General features: G+C 43.3%; 1 protein-coding gene and 1 pseudogene across 1 annotated transcript in view; one reads left to right on the top strand and one right to left on the bottom strand.

Moving 5' to 3' along the window:
- The window catches only part of Enthd1 (ENTH domain containing 1), a 116,857-nt gene that overhangs the window by 15,138 nt on the left and 88,790 nt on the right, over positions 1-12,929 (bottom strand). The window contains exon 6 of the mRNA XM_037197683.1: positions 4,421-4,816. Within this exon, the coding sequence (XP_037053578.1) occupies positions 4,421-4,816 (396 nt within the window). The remainder of the gene's footprint in view (positions 1-4,420; positions 4,817-12,929) is intronic.
- Positions 5,815-8,081, top strand: LOC114694325 (annotated as a pseudogene).

Genomic DNA, 12,929 nt, shown 5'->3' on the forward strand with positions numbered 1-12,929 from the left:
ACAAGCCACTGTGAGGGGCCCAATGCGGCTGCTGGGAACTGACCTTGAGTCCTCTGCAAGAGCACTACATTCTCTTAAGCACAGAGCCATATCTACAGCTCCCTATTGGGCATTTTAAAAAATGTTGTAGTATACAAATGTGGAGCCCTTGATTCTGTGACAGTCCCCTGAAGACTGGTTTTCATTCCTGTGGGCAGATAACTTGCCTGACTCTTCAAACTGTCACCCATGCAGTAGACAGAAACTGAAGGCCTTCTCTCTCTCTCTTTTGGTTTCCAGCAGGGCTTAGGGGCCACTCACTGGGGTCCTCTACAAGTTTGGTTAGTCATCAGTCAAGGATCTGGGTAGAATTTATACACAATTTATCGAGTTCACCCTTCTCAGTCTCCCTCAGATTTCCATCACAGCCCCCTGGTGTCTCTGTTGTCTACTGGGAATGTCAAACCACACAGCTAAGGATGTCTATGAAGCCAGCCCAACACAAATCATAAACTTACTTAACATATGAGAGTTTTTTGTTTGGTTGGTTTGGGTTTTGGTGGCTCCAGCCTTGGTTCCTGAGTGTAAACTTTGCAGATAACAGAGCCATTAACAATATCAAAGGCTAGGAATGCCATCCTAGGCCATTAGATCAGAGTATCCCCAGAGTCTTCCTTTCAGGACTGTATTTTTTCAGCTTTTCACAACATAGATAGGAATGGTCTGATGCATGTCTATCTTCTATTCTAAAGCACTTGCCTTAGAAGCCTGCAACTCTAGAGTCTAGACATCTGTGACTCTAGAGTCTAGACATCTGTGACTCTAGAGTCTAGACATCTGTGATTCTGCTCCTGTGTTCTTTCCATGTACTTTCATTCCTTCTTAGACCTGGGAATTTTGGTTAAATACCTAAGTTTTTTTTGTGTGTGAAAAATTGTAGTAGCTTTCACAAAAAGGTCTGTAACATGAATTCCTAAATGGTCTTTTAATAAAAAAAAAAAAGAAAAGAAAAGAAACCCAAATGGTCTTTTAATAAAAAAAATCCTGGTGCCAGATATTGAGGTAAATACTGAAAGACCAGAGATAAAAAGGAACAAGCCACATCTTACTTCTAGGACTCTGTGGTGGTATTGTGTTCCCCAAAATATTGTGCACTCTAACAAACTTATCTGGGGTCAGAGAACAGAACAGCCACAATATTAAACACAGAGAATAGGCAGTGGTAGCACACACCTTTAATCCTAGCATTCCAGAGGCAGAAATCATTCTGGATCTCTGTGAGTTCAAGGCCATATTGGAAACAGCTAGACATGTGACACACGTCTTTAATCCCAGAAAGTGAGCCTTTAATCCCAGGGAGTGATGGCAGAAGGCAGAACGATATATTAGGCGTGAAGACCAGAAACTAGAAGCATTTGGCTGGTTAAGCTTTTAGGCTTTGAGCAGCAGTTCAGCTGAGATTCATTCTGGATGAGAACTCAGAAGCTTCCAGTCTGAGGAAACAGGATCAGCTGAGGAACTGGCGAGGCGAGGTAGCTGTGGCTTGTTCTGTTTCTCTGATCTTCCAGCATTCACCCCAATAACTGGCCTCAGGCTTGATTTTATTAACAAGACCTCTAAGAGTCATGCTATAGGACTCCTCAGCCTGAAAAGCCTCAGCCAATAGGCCTCTAGCTGAATGAGCTTCCTCAGCCAAGAAGACTTTAGTTCCTGTCTCCTCACGCCTTATATACCTTTCTCCGCCCACTCATATCATTTCCTGATTCAACTTCCCCAGTGCTGGGATTAAAGGCATGTGACTCTCATGTACTGGGATTAAAGGTATGTGCCACCACTGCTTGGCTCTGTTTCTCTTCTAGACTAAGTCAATCTTATGTAGTCCAGGGTGGCTTTGAACTCACAGAGATCCAGACAGATTTCTGTCTCCCCAGTGCTAGGATTAAAGGTATGGGCCACCACTGCCTGGCTTCTGTGTTTAATCTAGTGGCTTCTTCTGTTCTCTGATTTTCAGGCAAATTTATTAGGGTACACAATATATCACCACAAAGGTCTGAATGGAGCCCAAGGCAGGCACTGTGGTCTAGACTCTACAGGGATTTTCTGCCTGTAAGGACGATGCTGTCCTTCTGGTGTGTCCTTCCTAGAGGTGTCTGAATGGCATAGTCTGTCAGGTCCCCTGGGCCCAGCTGAATGAGCATCTTCACAGAATGCCGTCTGTCTCCTGACATCAGATGGTTAGCAGAGGCTCTGCTTAGCTTGCCGGTCTCTCAGAAGCTCCCTCATTTTAGTTTCTTTCTCTCTGAGAACATACGGCTTTGCAGCACGCAGCTGCAGAGACAGAGTTACTTCCCTGTGGTTCCTCATTCTCTCACTGGACTCTGAGACATTTTGGAACCCCCAAACTCCATCTCCACAGCCCAGTGAGACTGGGAACCCACTTCTAACCCAACTGGGACTCATCAAAATCCTCTCCTCCCTGGGGTCCAGACCCAGTGTTTCTCTCTTGGTGGGCTTCTGATAACTTAAAGTAGCATTTAGTAATTTTTTTTAGCTTTAATATTATTGGAGGTTTGTCATGAAATGGTCCAAGAATGGAGTCGTAGGAGGAGACTTCTGAGAGCTTGAGAGAATACTCTAAGGAAACAAGACAAGAGTCTTATAACCTCAGTTTCTTCAAAACACAGAATTGTTCTTGGAACACTTTTTCATGCTCCTCCTGGGTGCAGTGGACAGTTTATTTCAGATTCCTTATTATTGCTTGCTGGTGTGATGCCTCTACGGAAAAACATGTTTTTGCCAATTCTGACTTGTCCTTGTAACTGTACACTTTACTCATGTGATTCTCTTTAGCCCTCAGAATATAAATCGTCTGATGCTCTGAATAAAGTTGCTATTGCACGAGATTTTAGTCCACCTCCTTTATCAGCTCTATTCCCCCAGGTCCTACCGCCTCTAGAAGAGGTGGAGTTGGATGCTCTGTTGACGTCTTTATCACTACGGCAGCTTTTAGAAGCACAGTCATGCCTAGAGGCCACCATGGCATAGCAGTAGGAGTCTTCCTCAGCAGGTAGTCTCAGCAAGAAAGTTAATTTGATGACAAAAACACAGATGCATTTTAAAAGGTATATTTACTTATTTATCATCCATCCGTCCATCCGTCCATCCATCCGTCCGTCCATCCATCCATCCATCCATCCATCCATAATCCATCCATGTATGTGTCCATCTATCTGTCCGTCCGTCCATCCATCCATCCATCCATGTGTGTGCATGCACAGTTGTGCCATGGTGTGCATGAAAATCAAAAGAAAACATGTACTAGTAGATGCTCTCCTTCCAGTGTGTGGGGTCCTGGGGATTGAACTCAGATCATCAAGTTTGGTAGAAAGTGCCTTTACCTACTGAGCCATCTTGGCTGTCCTAAGACTCAGTTTTGCTACATTTAGTCTATTTAATACCAAAATGTTTTAAACAGAGTAATCTTTGAAACCTCTTTTTCAAAGAGAATCTTTTATAATTCACTGCCCAAGACCAAGGTCAGTCCACTTAACCCCTGCACTGCCCCACTGTTCTTATTATATGTATTTTTATATGCTGGCTTCCATTACTTTTGTTTATATGCATTTTTGATTTGCGTTTGAAGCAGTTTAAAAGATTAATGCTGAAATATTTGAATGTATGTGAGCTGGTGAGCATTATCATACAGAAGCACCAACAAAACCACCACTTAGATTTTTAAAAATTCATGCGCAAACAAACTATTCTTTTACTAATTAACTTTGAAAAAGAAAGCCTAATTGCATAATGCAAGATTTAATAGCTGACAGTCAAGAGCCAGGCTTGATTCTCTATCGCACAGTCTAACACCGCAGACCATTTCACTGTTTTGTTTTATGTAGGGGCTCATTATACAGCCCTGCTCCCCTTCAACTCAGTCCTCTTCCTTGGCTGCAGAGTGCTGGGATAACAGGTACATCCCGATGTGTCCAGCCCCTCAGTGTTTACAAAGACAGAGAAAGGGCATGGTCCCTTGACCCTGTGGTGCAGATGCGCAGAGCCTTGAAGAAGGCACACTCAGCTGTGTGTGTGCATCTGTGACTGTACACAAACAAACCACTTCTCTTGCACAGTCTCCTCGTGAGTTACCTACATGTGTAACTGGAAGCGTCACCGAAGGCCAGTAACATCTAATTTGCTTTACATAGAGATTATTCAGAATTGATGTCAATATATTCAATCAAGTATTTGCTTGAAGTACCTGCTACTCATTTAATAGAAAGGACACATGACCACCCAAGAGGACCTTCAGTGGTGTGTACATCCTAAGAGAACTGACCAAGAGTGAGCGGTGGGGACAAGAAAAGGACAGAGGCGGAGGTCACAGAACACCTCTGCAGAGCACTTTCACTCGCATCATTGGCTTGTTTGGGGGTACACTCACCCCGCATGGCTAAAGGCTTGAGGCTCACATCTTCAATCCAGCAGATTCTGGACTGTGCAGGTGTCTGGAGGTCCTTACTGGTTCTGGTCTCCTTCTTTGGGCTGACAATTTTGAATGAGGGTGAGACGTAGAGTGTTTCCACAGAGGACTGATTGTGGAACATGGACTCTGACTTGGATATCCTCACACCCAGGCTGACGAACTCATCTTTACCTGATGGCCTAAATGCCTGTATAGGTGTCAGGGTTTCAAAGCTTTTCAAAGCCGTCTGCTTTTCCTGAGGAGTTTGGGGGGGACTTTCTGTGGGAGTATTTGTGATGGTCTTCTCCAATCTCGTGCCTAAACTCATATTTGTCTGCATCGATGGTCTTTTTTCTGAGGGAGTAGACGCAGCATCTGTAAAACAGCAAGTAGCCCCAAATTAAAACCGAAACATTCCATTTAAAATCCATTTTAATAAATAGGATCTTTCTTATTTAGTCTTTTGCTTTCCTACTAGGCTGGTATGTTCTATTTCAAGTACCCCCAGGCTATAACTGATGCCTTAGTCATTTGGTGGCTGCCTCTCTCAAAGGCACTAAACCACAAGGCACAGGAAATTTCAAATAACTTCCCTTTAAATATTTCTCCCTTCATCCACTGATCTGTCTCTGAGCCACTATATTTTTAGTACCTTCAAACCTTCATCCTTTACACAATAAACTAGACAAAATATACAGTATTCTATCCTTATGGAACCCTCATCTCTCCTGGAATGAAAGCTGTCTCCTCCCAGAAGGCACATTCAGAAGCACCTCAGGGGCAGCATCATCTTAATGAATCTTTTGTCTGTGTGGAGGACAACACATTTTTTTACAGAGCTGTTCTGATGGTTACTACAAGGCAAAGTTTCTGTCCATCTTGTCACCAAGTAGCCACTAATAGACCAAAGCACCAGGAGAGCCTGGGACAGACCAGGTAGCATGACCAGAAGGGGCTGAAGTAGTGTAAGAAACCCAAACCTCTGGTGAACCCACACATCTGGACTGACTTTCCAGATGGGCCTGGCTCCCAACCCTCAGTGTGAGGAACTGTTCTCAGAGAGTTTCATTCTAATCTGAATATGGAAGAAAAAACTGTTTCTTAAGAGATCGGGTTCTTGAAACTGGAATCATAACACAGTGAGAGGGGTGTGTGTATCCTCTGGCACATCCACCAGGAAGGAGGACACAGTCTGTGGAGTTCGCTGTTAGGCAATTATACACATCACAAAGCACACCATATGGTACTTCAGAATGCACCCATGCAGGCTCTCAGCACCTCCAGAGGCTGGAGAAAACCTCCTGGTATTTACTCATAAGTAGAAAGTTCAAGAAATCTATATTAGTTGCTTCAGTGTCCTGGTGCAGCTAGTCATGGTTTGTGTGGTCACTCAGTCAGCAAAGAGTGAGACCTTACAAAAGTAAGGAAACCCAGACCAGCCAATGGAGGAGGAAGAGGTTGGACTTTTGCCTTTAAGGCAAAAATTTTCTATTTGAATGAAGAGATATTTCAAATTCATTAGATGCTCTGGGTAAGATCAGAGATGAGAGTGTGACAGACCCTGGTAAACTACCCTGGGAAGGAGCTGCACATTAATCTCATTCCCAACAAACCAGATCAAACCGATACTGGAACTGGAATGGCCAAGGCTGACTTGATCAATAACCTTGGCACTACTGCCAAGTCCAGCACCCAAGCCTTCATGCAGGCCTTGCAGGCTGGTGCAGACATCTCTATGACTGACCAGCTCAGTGTGGCTTTTTACTCTGTGGACTTGCTTGCTGAGAAAGTGACTGATCACCAAGCATGATGATGAGCAGTATGCCCGGGGATCCTCAGCATGGGCATCATTCCAGTGAGGACTGACCAGGTGAACCCATGGGCCATGGATCAAAGGTTATCTTACATCTGAAAGAAGAGCAAGCCGAGTATTTGGAGGAAAGGAGAATAAAGGAAGTTGTGAAGGAACATTCTCAGCTTAATGGCTACTCCGTGAATCTTTGTGGAGAAGGAACATGAAGGAGGTCGGTGATGCTGAGGCTGCAGAAGAAGGAGAGGAAGAGGAAGAGAAAGAAAAAAGAAGTAGAAGATGCTGGTTCCAATGAGAAAGAGGAAAAGGACAGGGAGAAGGAGAAGGAGGAGTACACTAAACAAAACAAGGCCTGCTGGGACCAGAACCCCTGGTGACATTGCTAATGGGGACTATGGAGAGGTCTGCAAGAGCTCAGCCAATGACCGGGAAGAACATCCACATCCGGCAGTAAAGCAGTTTTCTGTTGAAGGACAATTGGAAGTGTTAGCCCTTCATTTTGTCCCAAGACACGCTCCTTTTGATCTGTTTGGAAACAGGAAGAAAAAGAGCAGCATTAAGCTGTACGTACAGAGTTTTCATCATGGGTAACTGTGAGGAGTTAGTCCCTGAGTATCTGATTTTTTTTCTTTCATTTTTCTATGAAGAAATTTTATATTCACTTTACATATTAACCACAGATCCCCCTCTTCCCTCTTCTCATCCCCCCATCTGAATTTCATTAGAGGGGTGGTGGATTCCGAGGGTCTCCCTCTAAGTATTTCCCATGAAATATTGAAGCAGAGCAAAAATTTAAAGTTATTGGAAAGAATTCGGTCAAGAAATGCTTGAACTATGCTCTGCACTGGCAGAAGATGAAGAGAACAACAAAAAGTTTGATGAACAGTTCTTAAAAAACACAAAGCTTGGAATTCATGAAGACTCTCAGCATCGGAAGAAGCTTTCAGAGCTGTTGTGACGCCGTACATCTACCTCTGGAGGTGAGGGGTTTCTCCCCAGGACTACTGCCCCAGAATGGAGGGACCAGAAGCACATCCATTTTATCACAGCTGAGCCCAGGACCAAGCAGCTAACTCAGCCTTTGTGAACCGTCTCTGACAGCATGGCTTAGAAGTGATCTGACTGACTGAGCCCATCAGTGAGTATGGTGTCACAGCTGAAGGATTCTGAGGGCAAGACCTTAGTGTCAGGAACCAAAGAAGGACTGGATGATGAAGAGGAGAAAAAGAAAACAGGGAGGGAAAGACAAAGTTTGAAAACTTCTACAAAATTATAAAAGAAATCTTAGAGGGGAAGGCTGAGAAGGCCAAAGCATTTGGTGAAATCCCCATGTGGTATCGTCACAGCACGTACGGGTGGACCGCAAAGATGGAGAGAATCATGGGAGCTAAATCATGGGAGCTCCAGCCCGCAAAGACAACTCAATCAGAGGTTACAGGGCAGCAAAGAAACGCCTGGAGATAGACCCTGACCACCCCACTACTGAGACCCTCAGGCAAAGGGCAGAGGCTGACAAGAATGACAAGTCTGTGAAGGATCGGGTCATCCTGGTGTATGAGCTACACTCTTGTCCTCCAGCCTCAGTCTCGAAGATCCCCAGACACATGCTGACAGGATCTGCAGGATGATCAAGCCTTGTCTAGGAAATGACGAAGACGATCCCAATCAGACGATACCAATGCTGCTGTAGCTGAAGAAATGCCACTCCTTGAAGGAGATGGCGACACAGTGCTCATGAAGACGCGACTGAGCTTCATGAGGAGAAGCACGTGCTCAGGGCTTCCTATAGTCCTCCTGATGACACAGCTTCAGGGTTTGGGTAACATTTAAAGTATCCGTGCCGCATGAAAACTCAGGGGAAGATAAGATTTCTTTCTGCTTCTTAGACTGTGGTACTGTCAGCTTGTTTCAACAGGTTGGGAGAACGTTTGTTTGAAAACAAAAGGTAAGCAATCAGAACTGTTTAAGCTGTCGAGCTGGATTCCTTAGTAGACCAAACATCTGTCACTGAAGTGTCCTAAGATATAGCTTCATGTTTAAAAGGGAAAAAAAGACTGTTAAGATGCCTTGAATGCCAACTAGAATGTAGTTTTTAAGTTTTTCATTCCTGTAGTTAATTCTGCATGTACTAGTCTTAGAGGTAAGAACACAAGCTGAAACAACTTAATAAGAAGTCCTCATGTGGCTTGTTTTCCAAAGTAAAGTACCAAGAACAAAACCGAAGCTTCTCTATGTCTTGTAACTCAATAAGGCATGTGAATGGAAATACAGTACCCAGCCACATTCTACTTTAAAAGGTAAATACAAATTACATACACACATACACACACACATACACACACACATACATACACACACACACACACACACACACACACACAGAGAGAGAGAGAGAGAGAGAGAGAGAGAGAGAGAGAGAGAGAGAGAGAGAAATTTATTTTGCTTTCTACCAGGAATCACACTTATTCTAGTCATTTTTAATTTTTTTCCTTTTTAGAGTTTTGAGACAATGTCTGACTCTGTAGTTGTAGTTGAGGTTAGCCTAGAATTCAGGATCCTCCTGCCTCTGTCTCTTGAATCCTGGAATTCCAGCTTTCTACTGTAGTATCTGACTTTTATCTTTGAAAATTCAACTCAAGTACCACTTCTTCTCCAATGCCTGCCCTGATCCTTCTGTCTAGGCCTTGTCTATTATGGCCTCTGCTACCAAAGACTGGAGCCTGATGAGCAACTGTAATACTTCGTTCAGTCAAGCCTTGTCCCAGGATACTAACAGTTACCTTGAGTTCTCTGTGTCCCAGCACCCAACGGTGCCAGTCCTGGAGGATGTACTCAAACTATGTCTTTTCAATGGAAGGAAAAATCCAGACACAAGAACCAAAGAGAAGGTAATGCTTTTGTTTTTCTAAATTTAACATAGTTTAACAACTTAATAACAATAAAAGGAAACAGAAAATTGGTAGATGAAAATAACCTCTTCTGAAATATTACTAATTTGCATATGACCCAGTTATATTTAGTTGGTAAAAGGCTTTGTTAGAAGCACTAATATATCCTAGTAGGAAACTAGATTCATGGTATTTCAGAATGCATGTGTATGTTACTATATTTGCTTTAAAGTACTCCTTAAAGGGAATTTTAGTTAAATATTTCCCTTGATTCTCCATTATATTTGAGAAAAGTATTTTGCTCTTTATGTAATGAAATCACTTAAAAATTCAGTGATATGTAAAATAGGATGACAATGGCTTTCCCATGAAAATACCCTAAGAACACTCGACCCAAATATCAGCATTGTCGTGGGTAAAGACTCGAGATGCCATGTTAATACTTAGTACAAAAGCTTAAAATTAAACACAAGCTGAAGAATTCAATTGAGATGGCAGGGTCTGATGAGAGGAATTCACTGAGAGGCTCATGATGTAAGCTCTGCCTGGGAGGTGGAGGCAGGAAAATCAAGAGTTCAAGGCTAGTTACATGGAGAGTTCAAGGCCTCAAAGAATCAAAATAAATAAATTAATTAATTAAAAATTCAACATCACAACTTAGACTAAAGTCCTTCTATTTTTATCAACCCCTTTCCTGATAGTCTAGGAAGAATAAACTACAAACTGGTTGCTTGGACTTTTATTAAAACTAGTAAGTGGTTTTTTTTAGCTGTGTCGGGAATTGAACTGATGTATCTCCACACCTGATGACAGGGGCTAGGGATACAGCTCAGTTGGCAGAATGCTTGGGAAAATTATTTCAAATGCATAGCACATTATCTTAAAAAGAAAAGTGTTTACTTGAACAGAAAATGAAAGCGTTCTGAAGATTCCGGAACAAAGCTGCCTTGGGTTTCTCTGCTGTCAGCCCAATTCCACACACACACCCCCTTCTGTGAAACTTGCCAAATCGATTCTCTGTAATCACTGCTTTAGTTATTTATAGTTTGTATGTGGAGTCCCTTCCTATGCTAGTGACCAACTCCACACTCCATGGATTCTAAGGGCTCTCCACGGCTTACTTATGCATTTTCAGACCGACCCAGGCCTCCTGATCGCTGCATCTTGCCCACCAGCCAACACCCTCCTGCTTCACTTTGTTTAAATCCTACCAACCCCCCAAAAGCTATCTCAAACAATTATTGCTTCTAGAAGCTATTTCTAATAGATAGCACTCCACCCTAATCCATGCCTTTTCTGAAATGATAAAACAAACTTTCATGAACTCAATATTTTACTTAATTACATACAATATAGCACTGATCATATATGAAATTCCTGCACTCTGACCTTACAGCCTATAGGATGCTTTTGCACAGGGAAGGAACGCAAGTGTCTGCTAAATTTAACTAGCCCCTAATGTGCCTTTCCCTGACATCAGCTTTATATGCTGGTCCTGTCCATCAAAGCATGCTGTATGTGAAACCTAAAATCAAGAATGCTCAGTCCAGCAACTGTTGGGGCTGGGGTTCAACTCAGCAATCGAGTGTTTGTCTAGTGCAAGGAAAGTTCTGTGTTTGATACTGAGGATCATGAAATTAACAAGGAAGGAACAGGGGAAAGGAGTGAGCAATGAAGGGAGAGAAAGGGCTGGCTAACCGATACCTACTCTTTACTCTGGGCTCTATGCAGGCTCTGGAGAGACACTAAGTAGGCCAATCATCCAGCAATACAAATACAGTAAAAAGTCAGAGCAGAGGAGAAAGACGGGGAAGAGCCCAAGCTAATAGAACTTCAGCAAAGAAAGAAGGCTGGAACCAGCAGGGCAGGCACAAGCCACTCAGTGTTATTAGTTTTTAGTGTGTGTGTGGGTGGGGGGGTGCTTCAGTAGAAAGACAGGAAAAAGTCAGGGCTGTGGACTTCTTCACTGTCAGGCAGGAGTTGGGAGGAAGGAAACAGAAATCGTGGGACACTTTTGGAAGCTTGTTTCTTAGTCACCTTGAGGGAACTTTGCTCTCCTGTTCTCCAGGCAACCACCTCGCCTTCTTCTCCAGCCCTCTTTTCCTCTGAAATGTAGGCAGTACATCCTCAACACTTCACTTTTCTGATCTATAATAAAGTATCATTTACTGCTAGACTTCAGCTAAGAGGGATGATATGTTTGCAATCCATTCACACATTTTTAACCCCGGTCTCTGCTGAGTTCGGCTGCTCCTTTGGGGAGATTCACCATCCTGACCTGTCCCCGAGCTCTAATTTTCCACTACTGACGTGGTCATCAACTTCCCCAGCACTTGGGTTATTTTGGATCTTCCCATCTGCTCACTTGGTCCACTCCACACAGCCCTCCAGAATGCCTGCTCCTCAAACTTTCTAACACAGTTTACGGCTCTGCATGAATTTAACCCTCTTGCTGATCTCCATCACTACCCTAGTAAAACTGGGGCTCAGCAAGGCTTTCCTGTCTTCACATTCCACACCCCTCCCGGTGCTAAGTCTCCACCTAGCTGTTCCTTTTGCCCAAAATTTTCTCCCCTCCTTACGTCTGCCCAGGGATTGCCACCTTCCAGGTTGGTACCCCTCAGATAGGTCTATGCTTTGCTCATGGGCATGCCTCAGCCTGCAGGATTCTTTCCCACTCTGACAAAGATGATTTCATTCTTCAGGGCCCAATCCAATTTCTTGATGAAAAACATTTTTAACCTTTCAAGTTAAAATGAATCTGTTTTCCTTACTCATTATTGCATAATGAATGCTGTATGAATACTGACTTTTCTTTAGCCAATCTCATTATTTCAAATGTATCCATTCATTTGACAAACACGTATTAAGTATGAGGATGTGTCCAGCAGTATTCTTAGCTCAGGCATCACAGCACTAAACAAATGTGTTGTTTCTAACTCAGTCTAATTTCCTGTCCCCTCTAGTATAGTGATACCCTGCAGAGCACAAACCCTGTTGAAGCTGTTCAACCCATAGGCAACTGGCAGAGTGTCTGATAGTCATTGCTGTCCCAAAGATCTGGTCGCTAAAATCAATTCATCTGTAGATCCAGGAGAAAGAAGAGAGGATATCTTGATGCAGTCTTTTGAGACACAGGACACTGAGATACCTAGAGATCCAGGGGCTTATTCGGGACCACACAGGATTCAAGGGCAGAGGAATAGATGCCAGACTCATGAATTCAATATTCTTCTGCCTTGGGGAACTGAAGAAGGGACTATGAAAGCTGGCAGATCCAGCTGTACCCATAAGGTTGTTCTTCACTAACAATCCTATGCCTGGGATGTGTGCTTGTGTCCATAACTGCTACATGACTCAGACTTTCCTCAGGATCACTTTGTTCATCTGTATGAGCAGGATCAAGCTGGTCCTTACGTGTCTGAGCCTGCTCATCATCTCCTGGGAAGAGGGTTTTCGGGAAGATGGTTGCTGAACACATGAAGAATGACAGCATTCATGGATTTTTTTTAAAGCTCTCAAGAATATGAGGGCTCTGATGGAGTATAACATTGGTACTGCCTTTCTATATTGGAACACAAATACATGAATGCATATACTGCAAACACCAATGTGATTGTTCCAGAAGGCTTCCCAACCTTTTACAGGAGAGAATTTCTGTGAATTCCACTGAAATAGCAGGGAGGAGTTCTGAGTGAATTAATTTGGCTGGCTGGCTTTATCTGGTTTCTCATTTTCTTTCAATTTAAACCTGAATGTCAAAGCTTTCTTTCAAGCATCTATCCAGCTG

The sequence above is a fragment of the Peromyscus leucopus genome, chromosome 20, assembly GCF_004664715.2.
Source record: "Peromyscus leucopus breed LL Stock chromosome 20, UCI_PerLeu_2.1, whole genome shotgun sequence".
NCBI lineage: Eukaryota > Metazoa > Chordata > Mammalia > Rodentia > Cricetidae > Peromyscus > Peromyscus leucopus.